Here is a 15,232-nt window from a genome sequence, read left to right as displayed (position 1 = left end):
GGTTTTTATTTATTTTATTTTTAATATATAATATTTATTCGTATTTCAAAAATAACACAAAAACAAAAAAATAACAAAAAAGAACACAAGTACAAAAATACAAAACTAAAAACAATTAAAAAACAGATAAAATTTCAATGGCTTATTTTCTTTTAACTTATTTCCCAGACCTCCTCACACCTCCCCTTTTTGTATTCCAATTCAAATTATTAATTCAACAAATCCTTATTATGACATTATAACTTATTATATCTTATTTCTCAACCTATACATTACAACTGGGAACCACTTAATTTCTGTCCAACATCATTCTAATATTCATTAATTTTACAATGTTTCTGAAGGTAGTCTTTGAATTTCTTCCAGTCTTCTTCCGCCGACTCTTTTCCCTGGTCTCGGATTCTGCCAATTCCTTGGAGGTTTTTAAGCAGAAGTTGGGTGGCCGCCTGTCATGGAGGCTTTAGTTGAGATTTCTGCATTGCTGTGGCTTGGACTGGATGACCCTCGAGGTTCTTTCCCACTCTGATTCTCTATTTATTTATTCCATAAAATTTATATACTGCTGAATTGTTAAATGAAAAGCCTCGGTGATTTTATCGTTCACCCAGGCAAGCAAGAGGCATGCACGGTCGTCACAGGTCAAAAACACATTTCAGCCAGGCCAAGAGCACTCTGGGTTGTATCCTAACTCAGTTCTACTCAGAGTAGACGGAAATGAATACATTGAAGCTAGTCATGGTCATTAATTTCAACAAACTCTGGTTACTACCCTCAAGGAGCGGGCAGGGCAGGGCAGAAGAGGTATGATCCTGGCTGGGAAAAAAATACAACCAATAAAATATAGTCTAAAACTATTAAAACTCTTCATCTGTGATATTAGAGGCAACATAAAGCGTTTTAATAATATATAAATACATATTAAATAAATAATGAGTTCATTTTAAACCAAGTGGGGCATTTTATAAAAAGAGAATACTCCCAGGAGCAACAAATCTTTTTACATGATCAGTCATATGTTAAATTTAGAAACTGGAATTTCTCACCAAAACACTGTATATACTAACACAACATTTTTTTATCAACAGGTGTCTGAGAAAGGACAGGAAATATGGCAACTGCTCAGAAGCAAAGAACCTCTCTGGTATAGTTCCATTTCAAAAATTTAATTTCTCTTACCCTTTAATAAGTTGTTGTTGTTTTTTACAGTAATTATATGTTTACGGTAACCATTGTGTTTAGATCAACTCAGTATGATGCACAGAAGGTTGAAGTGAGTTAGGCATTTGCATATTTATTGACATAATAATGTGTAGAGCTATTCTGAATCCATGCTCTTCTTAATTCTTTCTTCTTTACCTTTTAGAGTGCAATAATATTTCCCAACAAAATATCAACTGAGCAGCAATCTCTAGTATTAGTGAAAAGACTTCTGGCAATAGCTGTATCCTGCATTACCTACCTAAGAGGGATATTTCCAGAAAGTGCATATGGAACAAGATATATTGATGGTAACGGCTTTTCCAAAAAGAGCAAACTTTCTCGTGTAGCTGATAAACACACCGGACTGTGATCTTCAGAAGTTACTACATAGTGATACCCCAGAAAAAGTACCTGAGCTTTAAGCTATTATTATGTATTTACTTATAAACATTTGTGACCTGCTTTCCAGCAGAACATCCCAAAGCAGGGTGTAATCTCAAAAAACAATAAAACCATGCAATCAATATAGGACCATCCTTAAAATATGCAAAAACATGTAATGAAATAATGATTTGAAAGTGCAAGGTTATTGTTGCAAACTGCTGTTGAGTGATTCTCCCTTTCCATTCTGTGCTTGTGTAAAGAACAGAAAAAGTTGTCAATAATAGCGTCATCCATGTTGCAATTAAGATTTATCAAATGTATTTTGATTGTATTTTAAGACCTCTGTGTGAAAATACTGCGGGAGGATAAAAACTGCCCTGGCTCCAGTCAGCTGGTGAAATGGTAGGTTTTTTGTGGTTTCCACTTTGCAAATAATTAGAGAATAGGTCCTTAGCGCAGGGAGCTTACAGTCTGTAATTCAACATGAGAAAACAGATGAAGGGAAATGGAGTCAGGTTTGAACAAGGGAACAAGAGGTGACATATATGTACTTAGGTTTGGTACTATGTGCTGCCCCTATCTGCACTATACCAGTGTTCAAAACTCCCGTTGTTCTAGGCACATTTTGCGACAGGGAATTTCATTAGCGTGAGCCGTTTCTGAGCTCTGGGCGCAGTGCTGTGCCTAAGATTTCATATTAAAATGGCAGAGTGGAAGGAAAGGAGGACCTTTTCCTCCCCACTTCCAGCCACTCTCTGAAGACTGGAGATGAGACCCTCTTAAGAATATTAGGGGTGTGGGCAGGAGAATCATAGAATCATAGAGTTGGAAGAGACCCCAAGGGCCATCGAGTCCAACCCCCTGCCAAGCAGGAAACACCATCAGAGCACTCCTGACATATGGTTGTCAAGCCTCTGCTTAAAGACCTCCAAAGAAGGAGACTCCACCACACTCCTTGGCAGCAAATTCCACTGTCAAACAGCTCTTACTGTCAGGAAGTTCTTCCTAATGTTTAGGTGGAATCTTTTTTCTTGTAGTTTGGAACCATTGCTCCGTGTCCGCCTCTCTGGAGCAGCAGAAAACAACCTTTCTCCCTCCTCTATGTGACATCCTTTTATATATTTGAACATGGCTATCATATCACCCCTTAACCTCCTCTTCTCCAGGCTAAACATGCCCAGCTCCCTTAGCCGTTCTTCATAAGGCATCGTTTCCAGGCCTTTGACCATTTTGGTTGCCCTCCTCTGGACACGTTCCAGTTTGTCAGTGTCCTTCTTGAACTGTGGTGCCCAGAACTGGACACAGTACTCCAGGTGAGGTCTGACCAGAGCAGAATACAGTCGCACTATTACTTCCCTTGATCTAGATGCTATACTCCTATTGATGCAGCCCAGAATTGCATTGGCTTTTTTAGCTGCCGCGTCACACTGTTGGCTCATGTCAACTTTGTGGTCAACCAAAACTCCTAGATCCTTTTCACATGCACTGCTCTCAAGCCAGGTGTCACCCATCTTGTATTTGTGCCTCTCATTTTTTTTGCCCAAGTGCAATACTTTACATCTCTCCCTGTTAAAATTCATCTTGTTTATTCATCTAGAAGGACTAGACCATGTGAAAAATGAACATAATATTTTAGCTGCAGTTCATTTCCAGCTTTGTATTCTTGTTATTTTAAAAAAGCATGCCTAGACTTTCCGTTGTTGCACCCTGAACCTAGATTTAAGGTGCCATATAGCTCCTAGCTTTCTTATCTCAGTTTCTAACACTGCACTATATATTTAAAGCAGTATCTTACCACTTTAGACAGTCATAGCTTCACCCAAAATATCCTTAGAACTGTAGTTACAGTAATTAAGGGTGCTGAGAATTGTTAGGAGACTCCCCGTCCTGCCATACCCCTCACAGAGATTCTTAGAGTTCCCTGGCCTGGAAAGAGGGATTGATATTTAAACCACTCTGGAAATTGTAGCTCTGCGATGTGAACATTTCACTGGACTCTTTGAAAGAATCAATGACTGTTTAAAATGGTATGATACTGCTTTAAATGTATAGTACAGATGAGGGAATGGAAAGGCTAGAATTTAAAGGAAGTAAGAGAGGTGGCACGATGGGAAACAGTTTCAGGCTTCAGAAGGACTAAGAGAAGAACAAAAATGTCATTTGAGAGAGCAGAAGAACTTCAGACATTTCAGAGTGATAGAGCTGGAGGATAAATGGTTATACTGTAGGTGGGGATTTTTCTGGGGAGAAGAGTGGAATGATAAAGGGGCTTGTGCAGGATTCGGGAGTGGAGAGGAAGGCATTTCAGAGATTTAAGGGACAGTGGTGTGGCCAAAGCAGATTTTGGCTTCAGGGTGCTGGCTAGAGATGAAAGTTTTGTGTTTGTGTGTGTGTAGTTGAGGATTTCACTCAGTGTAAATAGGAATCCAATTGCTGTCTTTGGCAGGCCCATAAAATAATGGTAAGCATTTAATGAAGAAAAGCAGGACTGAAAAATTGCACAATAGATACAGATGAATGGGATTAAAAAACCCAAAATGCATATATTTGTGTGAAGCAGTAGCATTTTATGATTTTTACAGGATGCTGGGATGCTATGATGCACTGCAGAAAAAATATGTAAGTTAAATATGGTTTTATCTTTAATGAGTAACTGCATTCACAGATTCATCTTAGCAATTTTCATTATAGTAAACACACTCTAATGCTTTTAATTTCTAATTTATTTTCTTTATTGTTTTGGGTAAATAGCTCAGATTAATCGTCTTAGCGGTAAGTTTAATATATATACATGTCCACATTTCAAAATTAATTAATAGTTCATATGCTGTATTGTATTTGCTATTGTCCTGATTATGTTGTTTATCTTTTAAATACAGGTCTACACCAATCAGGAAGATCCTCAGGTAAGTTTATTATATTGCATTCATAAATGCACATTTTATATTACAGATGTTTTGTCCTGGATCAATACATACTTTTTGTGAAGAGACTTGCTGAAAGAGACACATGTCGACAAACGTGGATTGTAAGATCATTCAGTGCATCTGACAGTGACCACTATGAAAGATCAAAGGACACCTCTAATAGAAATCATTAAACAGCCATTTGAAGGGAATGGTTTCTGAAATTTACTGTAATTGGACTATTTTCTCACCATCTCTACATTCCAACACCACCTCCTTTTCCAAACACTAATCTGAAACCAGCTTTATAAAAGTGGTGGATTCAGACTGGGAATACATTGGGGGAAAACCAGCGGCTGCGGTCCTCATCTAATTCATCCCCTTGGCTAAAGGGGTAGGGTGGGGAGGAAACTTCAGGAGAGCCAATCACTTCTTGTCGAGTTTGACTCTTCCTTTCTTTGGGAACAAGGGAAGAGTGTATCAAGTGTATATTGCTGAGGTGGGAACCTGTGGCAGTCCAGGTGTTGCTGGACTACAACTCCCATCATCACAGATGATTTTCCAGGCTGGCTGAGGCTGATGGGAGCTGGGAGTCCAACAGCATCTGGAGAACCACAAGTTCTCTTCCCCAGGCATATCCCTTGCCACAGAAAAGGATAAAAAAATCCAGCCACTAGGTGTCACTCTTCCTCTGTTTGATGTGATACAGTGGTACCTCGGGTTAAGTACTTAATTCGTTCTGGAGGTCTATTCTTAACCTGAAACTGTTCTTAACCTGAAGCACCACTTTAGCTAATGGGGCCTCCCGCTGCTGCCGCACCGCCGGAGCATGATTTCTGTTCTTATCCTGAAGCAAAGTTCTTAACCTGAAGCACTATTTCTGGGTTAGCGGAGTCTGTAACCTGAAGCGTATGTAACCTGAGGTACCACTGTAATTAGAATAATATTAAAGAAGATGAATTCTACATATTAAATGTTGCAGCCCAAACTTTACGGCAATCTTTTCTCTTATTATTTGCTTCTGCTGACCCTAATTCCATTAGAAAACTGTGCATTTTTTTAAAAAAAGAATATCCAAATGATCACAAAGGAACGCTGGTAATGAAAAAGGGATTAAAACTGGATTGCAGTACTTAGGCCAGCATCAAATCAAACTCCATGATGAAGGACATTCCATTTTTTTATACTGATGATGTTTAAAGAAAGTGGATCTTTCTTCCATGAAAGTGAATGGTGCAGGGAAGCCTTGAAACAAATTGCTGGTTTGGCTTGTGAATTGACACTTTGGGTGGCCTGGAAGCTATCATTAACACCCACTCTGGATGAAGTCTAATTAAAAAAGTCAAACCCAGCCTTTCTGTCATCTAAGGCTCTGAAAGAAATTTCAGTCCAATGAGTGGTATCCAGCTAGGTTGAAATTGATATACATAAGTTAGTCATATTGATTAATTTCAGTGGGTCTAGGACCAACACCAGATGCAACCCATTGCGTTCAGTAGTGCAGTTAAGTATCCATATTGCTTGTTCACTTTAGATACAATGAGTTTAAAAGTATTCACTATCAGTATACATTACTACTGTGAGCCGAAGTGCTTAGATTCAGATTGTGGAGACCTGGATTCAACACCTCACTCAACCATGAAACTCACTTCAGGACCTGTCACTCTTGTTCTTCCTCACTGGGTTGTTGTGACAATAAAACGGGAAAGAGAGCCCATGTCCTCCACTCTCAGCTTACTGGAGGACATTCAAAGGCGGAGGATTTGTTAGACTTGGTGCTGCCTTCTACTTGCTGTTTCCAATTTTAGGCACTTGATACGTAACTACTATGTTTTGTGTTTAGACTGTTACAGAGTGCTACCAATTTAAGTTCAAATACAGCGATCAAGGACCATCTATGGATTTCACAAGGTATTCTCTCCTCTCCTACCCCACTGTTTTCATCAGGCAGTTATACAAGACATTTCTCTGCCAGGCTGTTTTAGCAAGCTGAGAAAAGCCAACATGTATTCTTTGATTCTAAAAACTGGATGTTAATATGTCCCTGTGTTCACCAAAGAGAAGGCATTTAATTGCTGCAGAGCAAATGCTCAATAACAATCAGCCCTCAATTGGTTTCTAGTCACATTTATTAGAAAGGCTCAGGAAATATTATCAAATAGCAAAATGCAATTTTATCGGTTCCCAATTTCTCCTGTACCTAATGGATTTGACTTCTAGAATATAGATACGGTATTTTAAACAATTGTCTTCAGCGTTTTCAGCCCATGACCTACCTTTAACCCAAACATGCATTTTAAAATTTCTTAAATACTTTACCATGTGTTTGTATGTGGGGAGTGTAATGCTACCATTGTTATCTAGTTTAGATCAGGCTCAGAGTCAATAGTGGGTCCTGACTGCTTTAAACCATGGTGGGCTGGGGCATGTTGCTTAGAGAGATCAGGAGAGTGGAGGATGGGAAGAAGGAGAGTAAAGCCACTCTTTGTGTCTAAGGGCTAGGGATGTAAGAAGACTTCTGTTTCCATTTCCAGTATTGCTAGTAGAGGCACCAGCTGCCCTTGCTTTCAAATAAGGGATGGTTTTGTTTTTTTCTAGTAAAAACAATGGAAGTAATTCCAACAACACGTGCGCAAGCACTAAGAAAGCTAGTATCCTGATGCTACGAAAGATTTATGTCCTGATGCAGAACCTGGGCCCTCTGCCTGGTGATGTCTGTCTGACGATGAAGCTGTTCTATTATGATGAAGGTACCATTTCAAATTTTAATTCTGTTCAACATCAATATTTCAGAATAATTGCTGATGAAACAAATGTTTCCCATTATGGAATATCACCAACTTTCCTTTTTAGTTACGCCTCCTGATTACCACCCTCCAGGATTCAAAGAGGGTCATTGTGAAGCAGTGGCATTCGAGGGGGAGCCTATGTACCTAAGTGTTGGTGAGGTTCCAACCCCTTTTCATACGATGAAAGTTAAAGTGACGACGGAAAAAGATCGAATGGAGTGCGTCGATGCAGACTTATTAAGGCAAGGGAAGGCACTGACTTCCACAAAGCCACAGCATCCTGATAAAATGGATGTAAGGGTTTGAAATTTATTTTTATAGTTTTGTAATGATGTATGGAGTTATTATTATTTGAAATTTTGACAGTATTTGCATTGCCTATCCTTAACAAAATGCTTTTACAGGTACATTTCAGCTTTGTTGAAGATGTTCTTGTTTGTGTTCTTTACACAGGAAGATTTTATTGCAGAAAACAGAATGAGGGAGCAGAAAAACACACACAGGGTTCCTCATACTAAAGGTACACAGAGCATATGTTATCTAGGAGTGTTTTGCTTTCATATTGGCACACAGTGATGTGTTCTCCATGGCAACACCTTTTCTGCACACCTCTTTAATTTTATGAAACTGTGCCTGACACCCTGCTCAGGGCTTGGGTTAGAAGATAGGAACACAGGAAGCTGTTAAATACCAAGACAGACCATTGGTCCATCTAGCTCAGTATTGCCTACACCGACTGCCAATGACTTTTCAGGGTTTCAGGCAAGAGGTCATTCCCAGCTCTTCTTGGAGATGCCAGAGATTGAACCTGGACATCAGATGCTCTACCACTGAGCTACAACCATTGCTTTATAGAAACATAGGAAGCTGCCTTAGACTAAGTCACATTCATTGGTTCATCTAGCTTAGTACTGTCTACACTAATGGGCAGTGGCTCCGCAGGATTTCAGGCAGAAATTGTTCCCATGCTTACCTGGAGATGCCAAAGATTGAACCTGGGACCTTCTGCATGCAATATGTGTGCTCTACCACTTAGTGATGTCCTTTCCTCCAAGAATGAACCTTCCCACATGTTTAGACTATTTTCACATCCTGAACTTGCAGTGACAGCAGGGGAGGAAGGACCACATTCCTCACAGTTAATATCTCCAGCAGTTTTTGTCTCCTTAGCAACTGCCTGCACCTTCTGGAGGAGGCTGCCTCTCACTCAGAGAAGACTAGAGCCTTGTCAATATATCTGTCAATCCTCTTTTAAGAACATTCTACTTATGTACAGAAATATAAACTCTTTGTTTATTCAGTGTTCTGAGAATTTTTACAATTTTCTTCCAATGCCATTCCCAGAACTTAATTTAGTGTGTGAAGAAGATGAAGACATGAGGATAGAAGATAGCCAAACTTTCTCCATCAATAGTTCTCAGGTATAAAGCTGCCTTTTTATTCTGTACCAATGTTTTGTTCTCATTTAGTTTTTTAGACTTACTTTTTTGTGGCTGGATAAATGTTTACTAGATTTAACAAGTGCAACACAATCTGACAATTAGCGGAAGAGTTCCTGCAAAATCTATGTAGATATTGTTTGTATGGGTGTATAATTGACAAAATCACATACAAAACTGTGTAAGTATGTTTGTCCTCATTCCAAGAGCCCAAACCAAAGCTATTCTCTTTTAAAAAGCTGTTCTCTTTGTTTGTTTAACTGTTTTTAGGTGGAACATCTAATTAATAAGACATCAGAACTTGAAGTAGCTGAGGGAAAGACCCGAAGTGGAAGGAAGTTTAAAGGCAACACAGTTAGTGTCATTTTAAAAATAATTATTCTGTTGCATGATCTGACTATTCTGTTGCATGATCTGAATGAGATAAAAAATTTAAGGGATGCATAACTTAGATTTTTACAATACAAACCCTGTTCTTTAAGGCTTAGCTCATTTTTCAGGTTACCTCAATTTTGTTACTGTTGCGCAAGTTGGAGTCAGGATGATTATTAATTTTATTATTTTTAATAATGTATTCATTTATTTCCATAGCATTTCCCCCGCAATAGTACTCCAAATGCAGTGCCTTAGTTATCCTCCCAGCAAGCTTGTGATTTTCGTAAGGCCACATGATAAGCTGCACAGCTGAACCCAGGTGCTCAGCATCACAGCCCAGATTTCTTCTCACAGCTTCATATTGAGCTCTTGGAAAATATTTGATTTAGGCTCCAGTGCCAATGCCATGCCATTGCCGTGTTCATGTCCAGCTTGTTTGGGCACTAACTAAGGCTCCTTCAGATGCCCTTTTTATCCTGATTTGTTTGCAGGGAGGTTATATACCTCTTCCCATCAAATGATCATTCATCCCACACTTTTTTCGTGCATTTCCCCATCATGTTCCTTACCACAAAGGGTCTGCTGTCTTTTTAAAGTGGATTTGTTGCTCCAGAGTGCTTTAAATCAACTTAAATTGCATAAAGCTAAATTCCTGATATGCCATTGAATCCGTCCCACAAAATAATAACAGTCTGGAGGTAACCTAAACATTTATTATAAATAGTAGTAGCACCAGTAGGGCAGCATATTCATTAGTTTATTTTCAACAATAAAATACCAGAGCTTAGCCTTTGTGAAAGACAGAAAAAGATAGAGAAAGCTATTGTTGTCCATAGCAAGATTTCGAGGAAGGAAATGTTAAAAATGTAAGAAGCTGAGTTTTGTACATGCTGCAGGACTAGATTACTACAAGTTTTTGATAGTTTGTGCTTCTAAGGAGGCCTTGGACTCTGAAACCTAGGAAGAAAGTTGCATGAAACCATACAACCCAGAAGGTCCTGCGTTTGAGCTGAAAAAGTTTTGTAAAGATTTCAGCTCATCTCTTTTACAGACACTGTGAGGGACCATCCCCACGCTCTGTCCATCAGACTAAGTTTCTTTCTACCCTCACTCCTCTCCTAGTTTCGCTCTGTTCAGTACAGAAACATACCTTCGTAGGCATCTGCCAGTTGCTTTACTGACATTTTCACCTTATAGACATTGTGGGGGAAGATTCCACCAGAATCAGCATCTTAGGAAATGCCCTTCAGATGTACAGCGGTCAAAGTAAATCATAATGTTGTCATGACCAAGCTAAGACTTGCCCTTACTGTCGCCACTCTTAAAGAGTCCTTCATTAATTTTTTAACACACGTTGAGGAAGAGTAGCAGCCTACGGATGCACAGCACGCTTCTTAATAGCCATCTGCAGACCTCTCTCCTGGAGCTAACGGTTCTTCTGTCTCTGTCAAGGGTGACAAGGGAGGCAGCAACAGAATTCAGTTAGCAGCAAAGTGTCCCAGAGAAACCCAGAAGAGAAGAAACTCAGAATCGGGCAAGCCAGTAAGTTCTTTCCATGCATTATGAGGAAAGTAACAAGAGTTCTAGCTGTGGGTGCCCCCATCTCCAGTCTTTATCAATCCAACATTTCTATGCAAAACCAGAAGCCTTGGTTTGCCAGTTTTTTGTTTAGGGGCAATTACAATATTGGAAAATTAGGTGATTTTATAGGGCTGTCGTCCACTGTGTTTTCACTCATGTCAGTCCTGTTGATTTCAGTGAGACCTGCTGTGCAACCTTGCCCTAGGCATGTTTACTTGGTGAAGTCCCACTGTGCTTCATTGGGTTCAAACGGTGCCTAGGACTGTGGCCTTAAGTGGACAAAATGATGCCTTCAATTGCAGCCATTATAGTGAACAAATGAGGCTGCACAGAACAAAATGTGGTTTGTGGAGGTGGGATGTGTTTCTTTCTTCTGGATTCTCCCTCCCAGCTGGAGCCTCAGAAGGTGCTGGCTGTCACCCAGTCTGCATCTTCAGAGCTTCCCTTTCACAGGCAGGGAGGCTGACCAGAGCAGAAACAGCAGTTCCCAAAGTGAGAAAGAGGCAAATAACCCAGGGATGCCAAAACAATTGCTGAGAGACAGTTTAAAATATATGTCTCTTCATTACAACTTGTGCAATGAGGACCCTCAACAACCGCTTATGTTGCAAGACAGCTCCAGGAACCAGTATGGTGACATCCTTTTCCTACACACAAGTTTTTGCTTTTTCTGGATTTGCTGTTTTTGGCTCTGCTAGTTAAAGTTTGGTTGGAGCTAAGGTATTCCTGGCAGGTGTGAGTTCTATGGCCTGCTTTTTCATAACCTGTTTACCCTGAGATCTAGGACAATGGTGAGTATTACCTGCTGTTAGGGATGGGCAAGTCTGACAGTTTTGGTTTCCCTCAATTCCCCTCATTTTTTTCCAGCCTTCAGTTGATTTCTCCACATTTCTACATCTCCAAAGACTGAATGGAGAGATGGTCGGCTGGAGCCTGCACTACCGGGTCTTTGCTCTACCCCCCAGCCGGCAGCCGATTGGGTAGCCAGGGAGGGGGTGGAGCAACAGCCAGCAACCAAAGGGGGTGTCACCCTGGCACGGGAAGCCCATGCCGAGTCGCAAACCCCGCCCACTGCTTGGAAGAGTGAGCGTTAATTGTGAAATTCTTTTTTAAAGTCCTCATGAAAATTTATCTGCATTTCAGTGCCAATTTCTTCTAATATACACATTTGGGTGGCGCTGTGGTCTAAACCACAGAGACTAGGGCTTGCTGATCGGAAGGTCGGCGGTTCGAATCCCCGTGACGGGGTGAGCTCCCGTTGCTCGATCCCAACTCCTGCCAACCTAGCAGTTCAAAAGCACATCAAAGTGCAAGTAGATAAATAGGTACCACTCTGGTGGGAAGGTAAACAGCATTTCCGTGTGCTGCTCTGGTTTCGCCAGAAGTGGCTTAGTCATGCTGGCCACATGACCTGGAAAAACTGTCTGCGGACAGACGTCGGCTCCCTCGGCCAGTAAAGCGAGATGAGTGCCGCAACCCCAAAGTCGTCCCTGACTGGACTTAACTGTCAGGGGTCCTTTACCTTTTTATATACATTTGCAGAATATACACATTTTTGCAAAGCAATTTTTCCTAACATAATGCTCTTTTGTATGTTCTTTTCACTAATTTGTGCACTTTTATGCACTTTGTCCCAGTGTATCTATTTTTGTGTATACTGGGGAATACCTGTGCATAATATGTGCACTTTGACACGGTGTACACAGCTTTGTACACAATACTTGGCTGGAGAACAGCACTGCAAAATCTAGAAGAGGTGGGGGAAATGTCAGGCTGGATGGATGCAAGGCAGGGTTAAGCCTGTGCTCTGGGGAAGATGGAGCTCTGAGGTTTCTCCAGCAAGGTACAAGCTGAAACTGAGACCTTATACAGTGGTACCTCTGGTTACGTACTTAATTCATTCCGGAGGTCCGTTCTTAACCTGAAACTGTTCTTAACCTGAAGCACCACTTTAGCTAATGGGGCCTCCCTCTGCTGCTGTGCCGCCGCCGTGCGATTTCTGATCTCATCCTGAAGCAAAGTTCTTAACCCGAGGTACTATTTCTGGGTTAGTGGAGTCTGTAACCTGAAGCGTATGTAACCCGAGGTACCACTGTATAGCAGTAGTAGCAGCAGCAATAGCAGTGGCAGGGACAGTCTAATTGTTATAGCCATCTGTGCTGCAAGATGCTGCTCTACTTAAAGGACCCGGCCTTCAGCACTGGTCTCCTACTGTGATAAGCAGGGGAGCTACAGGCCTTTCTGAGTCTTTTGCAGGGGAGTCCTCTGAGACCGAATGGCAGTGCCACATCCTCAGGCTGGGGCAGGAGCGCACTGGTCCAGCAGGTTCATCTGAGAGTGCTTCTGGGGCTGGCCCTGCATGCCCTTTCCCCTTCTGCTTCAGAGTCCTTGTTCTCATCCCCTGCAGATGAGGAATCTGATACCAGGGTCAACATGACAGCCTGGTGCTGGTGTCAGGCTTTGGGGCGGGGGGGGGGGGAGGCTGATTTACAATTATGCTCAGTTAAAGTGCATAGTTCCTATTTGATCACATAGAATTGAAATTCCCATTTGATCAATGACATATCACAGATGCATGGTTTATAGGGCAATTGTAGCAAACCCTTCACTGAAAAGCAGCAGAGAGGACACAAAGTTCTTTGTTCTCTGTAACTCAGCATCATTGGGCTCTACCTGACAATATTTAGGTGCATTAGAGTAAGTCAGTATGTTGATTTTAATGGTTCTACTCTGAGTTTGACTAAATAATACTTCATTGTCTTTTTAAAAAAGGTTTACCATCTTGAATTCTTTTCTGGTGAAGACTCAGTTCCCAAACGGAGAAAAATTAGTGAACCAAAAGAGCGGATTTAGATATTGGCTTCCAAATGTTTATTATTTCCCGTTTCCCCCCTCCCTAGAATGTTTTTCTCATTATACCAAGTATTTTGATGTTTTAGAGGGGGTATAGTTTAACCTGTTAAAACCATCCAACATTTTACAGTGCTTTTATTTGCAGTTAAGAGTGCAGGCTTTTAATTCAGGTAAACGTAAAATCTAGTCTTGTAAAATTTCACTTGTCAACGTGGATAGAGAGCTGCTGCTTTATCTGAGGCCTGATTTAAATGTAATATTGGGCGTGCAAGAAAATATACCCATGTGGCATTTCATGTAGTCAGGCTCACATTAAATTTGGGGCTCTGAGCTGTTACCTGTACAGTGTGCCCAGGCAATGAATCTCAAGTGTGCTTAATGTTGCATGCACAGGCGAAATGAGACCCAACAGCAGTTTAAATTGGGCCAGAGGGAAATGTCCTTAAGAACAAACTATGATAAATGGATTCCAAATGGAAAACTTTCAGGCAATATTATTACTGCCATGTGAATTAAAAGAAGGAAAAAGCTAAAGGTTTGTAACTCAACCTCCTAGATTTTGGGACTGCAACTCCCATCAGTCCCAGGGCTGATAGGAGTTGTAGTCCAAAAAATGGGGGGGACGGGACACCAGCTTGGGGAAGGATGTTGTAACCAGTAGCCTCATCCACAGAAAAAGTTAATCACATCTAAGTACTGTGGAATGAGATCTCACAAAATTGACTTTAAGCCCCATGGATTCCAACAGTTCTTAGGCACATCTTACTTTCTCTGGAGCTAGCAATTAACTTTTAAAGCATTTGTTACTTTGTTTTCTGTTACTAGAAGTGTTATAAAAAAATGTAGAGAAAATGTTTAAAAATTTTATGCTATATAATTCTTGAAACATAATGGAAGTATGACTCGAGAACATATTGATTTCTGATTAAATGTTTATAGAGGTCTGCAGTGCATGTGCTTTGTTTTAGACCTTCCAATTTTATAGCCACAATAAAATATTTACAACTTGAACAAGCTGCCTCTTTTCAGAATGTTTGTTTTAAATGTTGATTCCTGCCTCATCACTGGGTCTTCCCAATCTTTCTGTGATTGCCACGTTCATTTTCAGAATACTGTAAAGAAATAACTGATATTTTCGCAATAACTCTTTGGAACCTTACTCCACAGGAAGCAAAATTATATGGCATCCAAAGATGATTGTAGTAAGCGGTGGCATCTAGTGCCACAGTCATCTTCCAATAATTTATTCTCTGGATGCCACAAACCTCATACAAAATGATTCATTGGTTATTTGGGTGGGGGCACCATGGCTAACAGACAGCATCCTCAAAAATAGCACCAGGAGTCCTGGTTGGTTGGTTTTTATTGGGTTTTGATATTGTTTCTTGGATTTTATATTGTTAGCCAACGTGGATGGAAATGCAGGATATGCATTTGCTTAAATAAGTGGGGGGGGAGGGGCATTCCTTCAGCTTCCAGGCCTGGCTTAACCTGATAAGCAGGGAAAAGACTTCTGGCCTTGTACGGTCTGCCATTTTGAATGCCATGGTGAAGTAGGAATGGGGTAGAAACTCAGTTTGGTTCACATTTTACTGCGAGCATACCTAACACTTTCTAAAATAATAGCTGCGTTTTGGCTCACTTACCTTTTGAAATTCCCACTCCTCCTAATTTTGCAATGCAGTTCTGCATCTGTGCACAAAAA

The 15,232-nt window shown here is 40.7% G+C and overlaps 1 protein-coding gene across 1 annotated transcript; it reads left to right on the top strand.

Moving 5' to 3' along the window:
- Nucleotides 1-1,079: 1,079 nt before the first annotated feature.
- On the top strand, nucleotides 1,080-14,541 carry HORMAD1 (HORMA domain containing 1). The gene is made up of 14 exons (XM_081841522.1): nucleotides 1,080-1,141; nucleotides 1,364-1,508; nucleotides 1,923-1,986; nucleotides 4,167-4,203; nucleotides 4,336-4,356; nucleotides 4,464-4,490; nucleotides 6,334-6,401; nucleotides 7,089-7,240; nucleotides 7,344-7,573; nucleotides 7,733-7,799; nucleotides 8,624-8,700; nucleotides 8,989-9,072; nucleotides 10,546-10,635; nucleotides 13,447-14,541. The coding sequence occupies exons 1-14, from the start codon at nucleotides 1,109-1,111 to the stop codon at nucleotides 13,525-13,527; spliced, it is 1,176 nt and encodes a 391-aa protein (XP_081697648.1). The 5' UTR covers nucleotides 1,080-1,108; the 3' UTR covers nucleotides 13,528-14,541.
- The last annotated feature ends 691 nt before the right edge of the window (nucleotides 14,542-15,232 follow it).

This window comes from Podarcis erhardii (genome assembly GCF_964252035.2).
Source record: "Podarcis erhardii genome assembly, chromosome: 15".
NCBI lineage: Eukaryota > Metazoa > Chordata > Lepidosauria > Squamata > Lacertidae > Podarcis > Podarcis erhardii.
This window is presented reverse-complemented; position numbering and strand designations above follow the sequence as displayed.

Coding starts and splice junctions, on each gene's coding strand:
- HORMAD1 (XM_081841522.1), top strand. CDS start 1,109: ATGGCAACTGCTCAGAAGCAAAGAACCTCTCTG. Junction 4,491..6,333: donor CCAATCAGGAAGATCCTCAG/GTAAGTTTATTA, acceptor TTTTGTGTTTAG/ACTGTTACAGAGTGCTACCA. Junction 7,574..7,732: donor AGCATCCTGATAAAATGGAT/GTAAGGGTTTGA, acceptor TTCTTTACACAG/GAAGATTTTATTGCAGAAAA.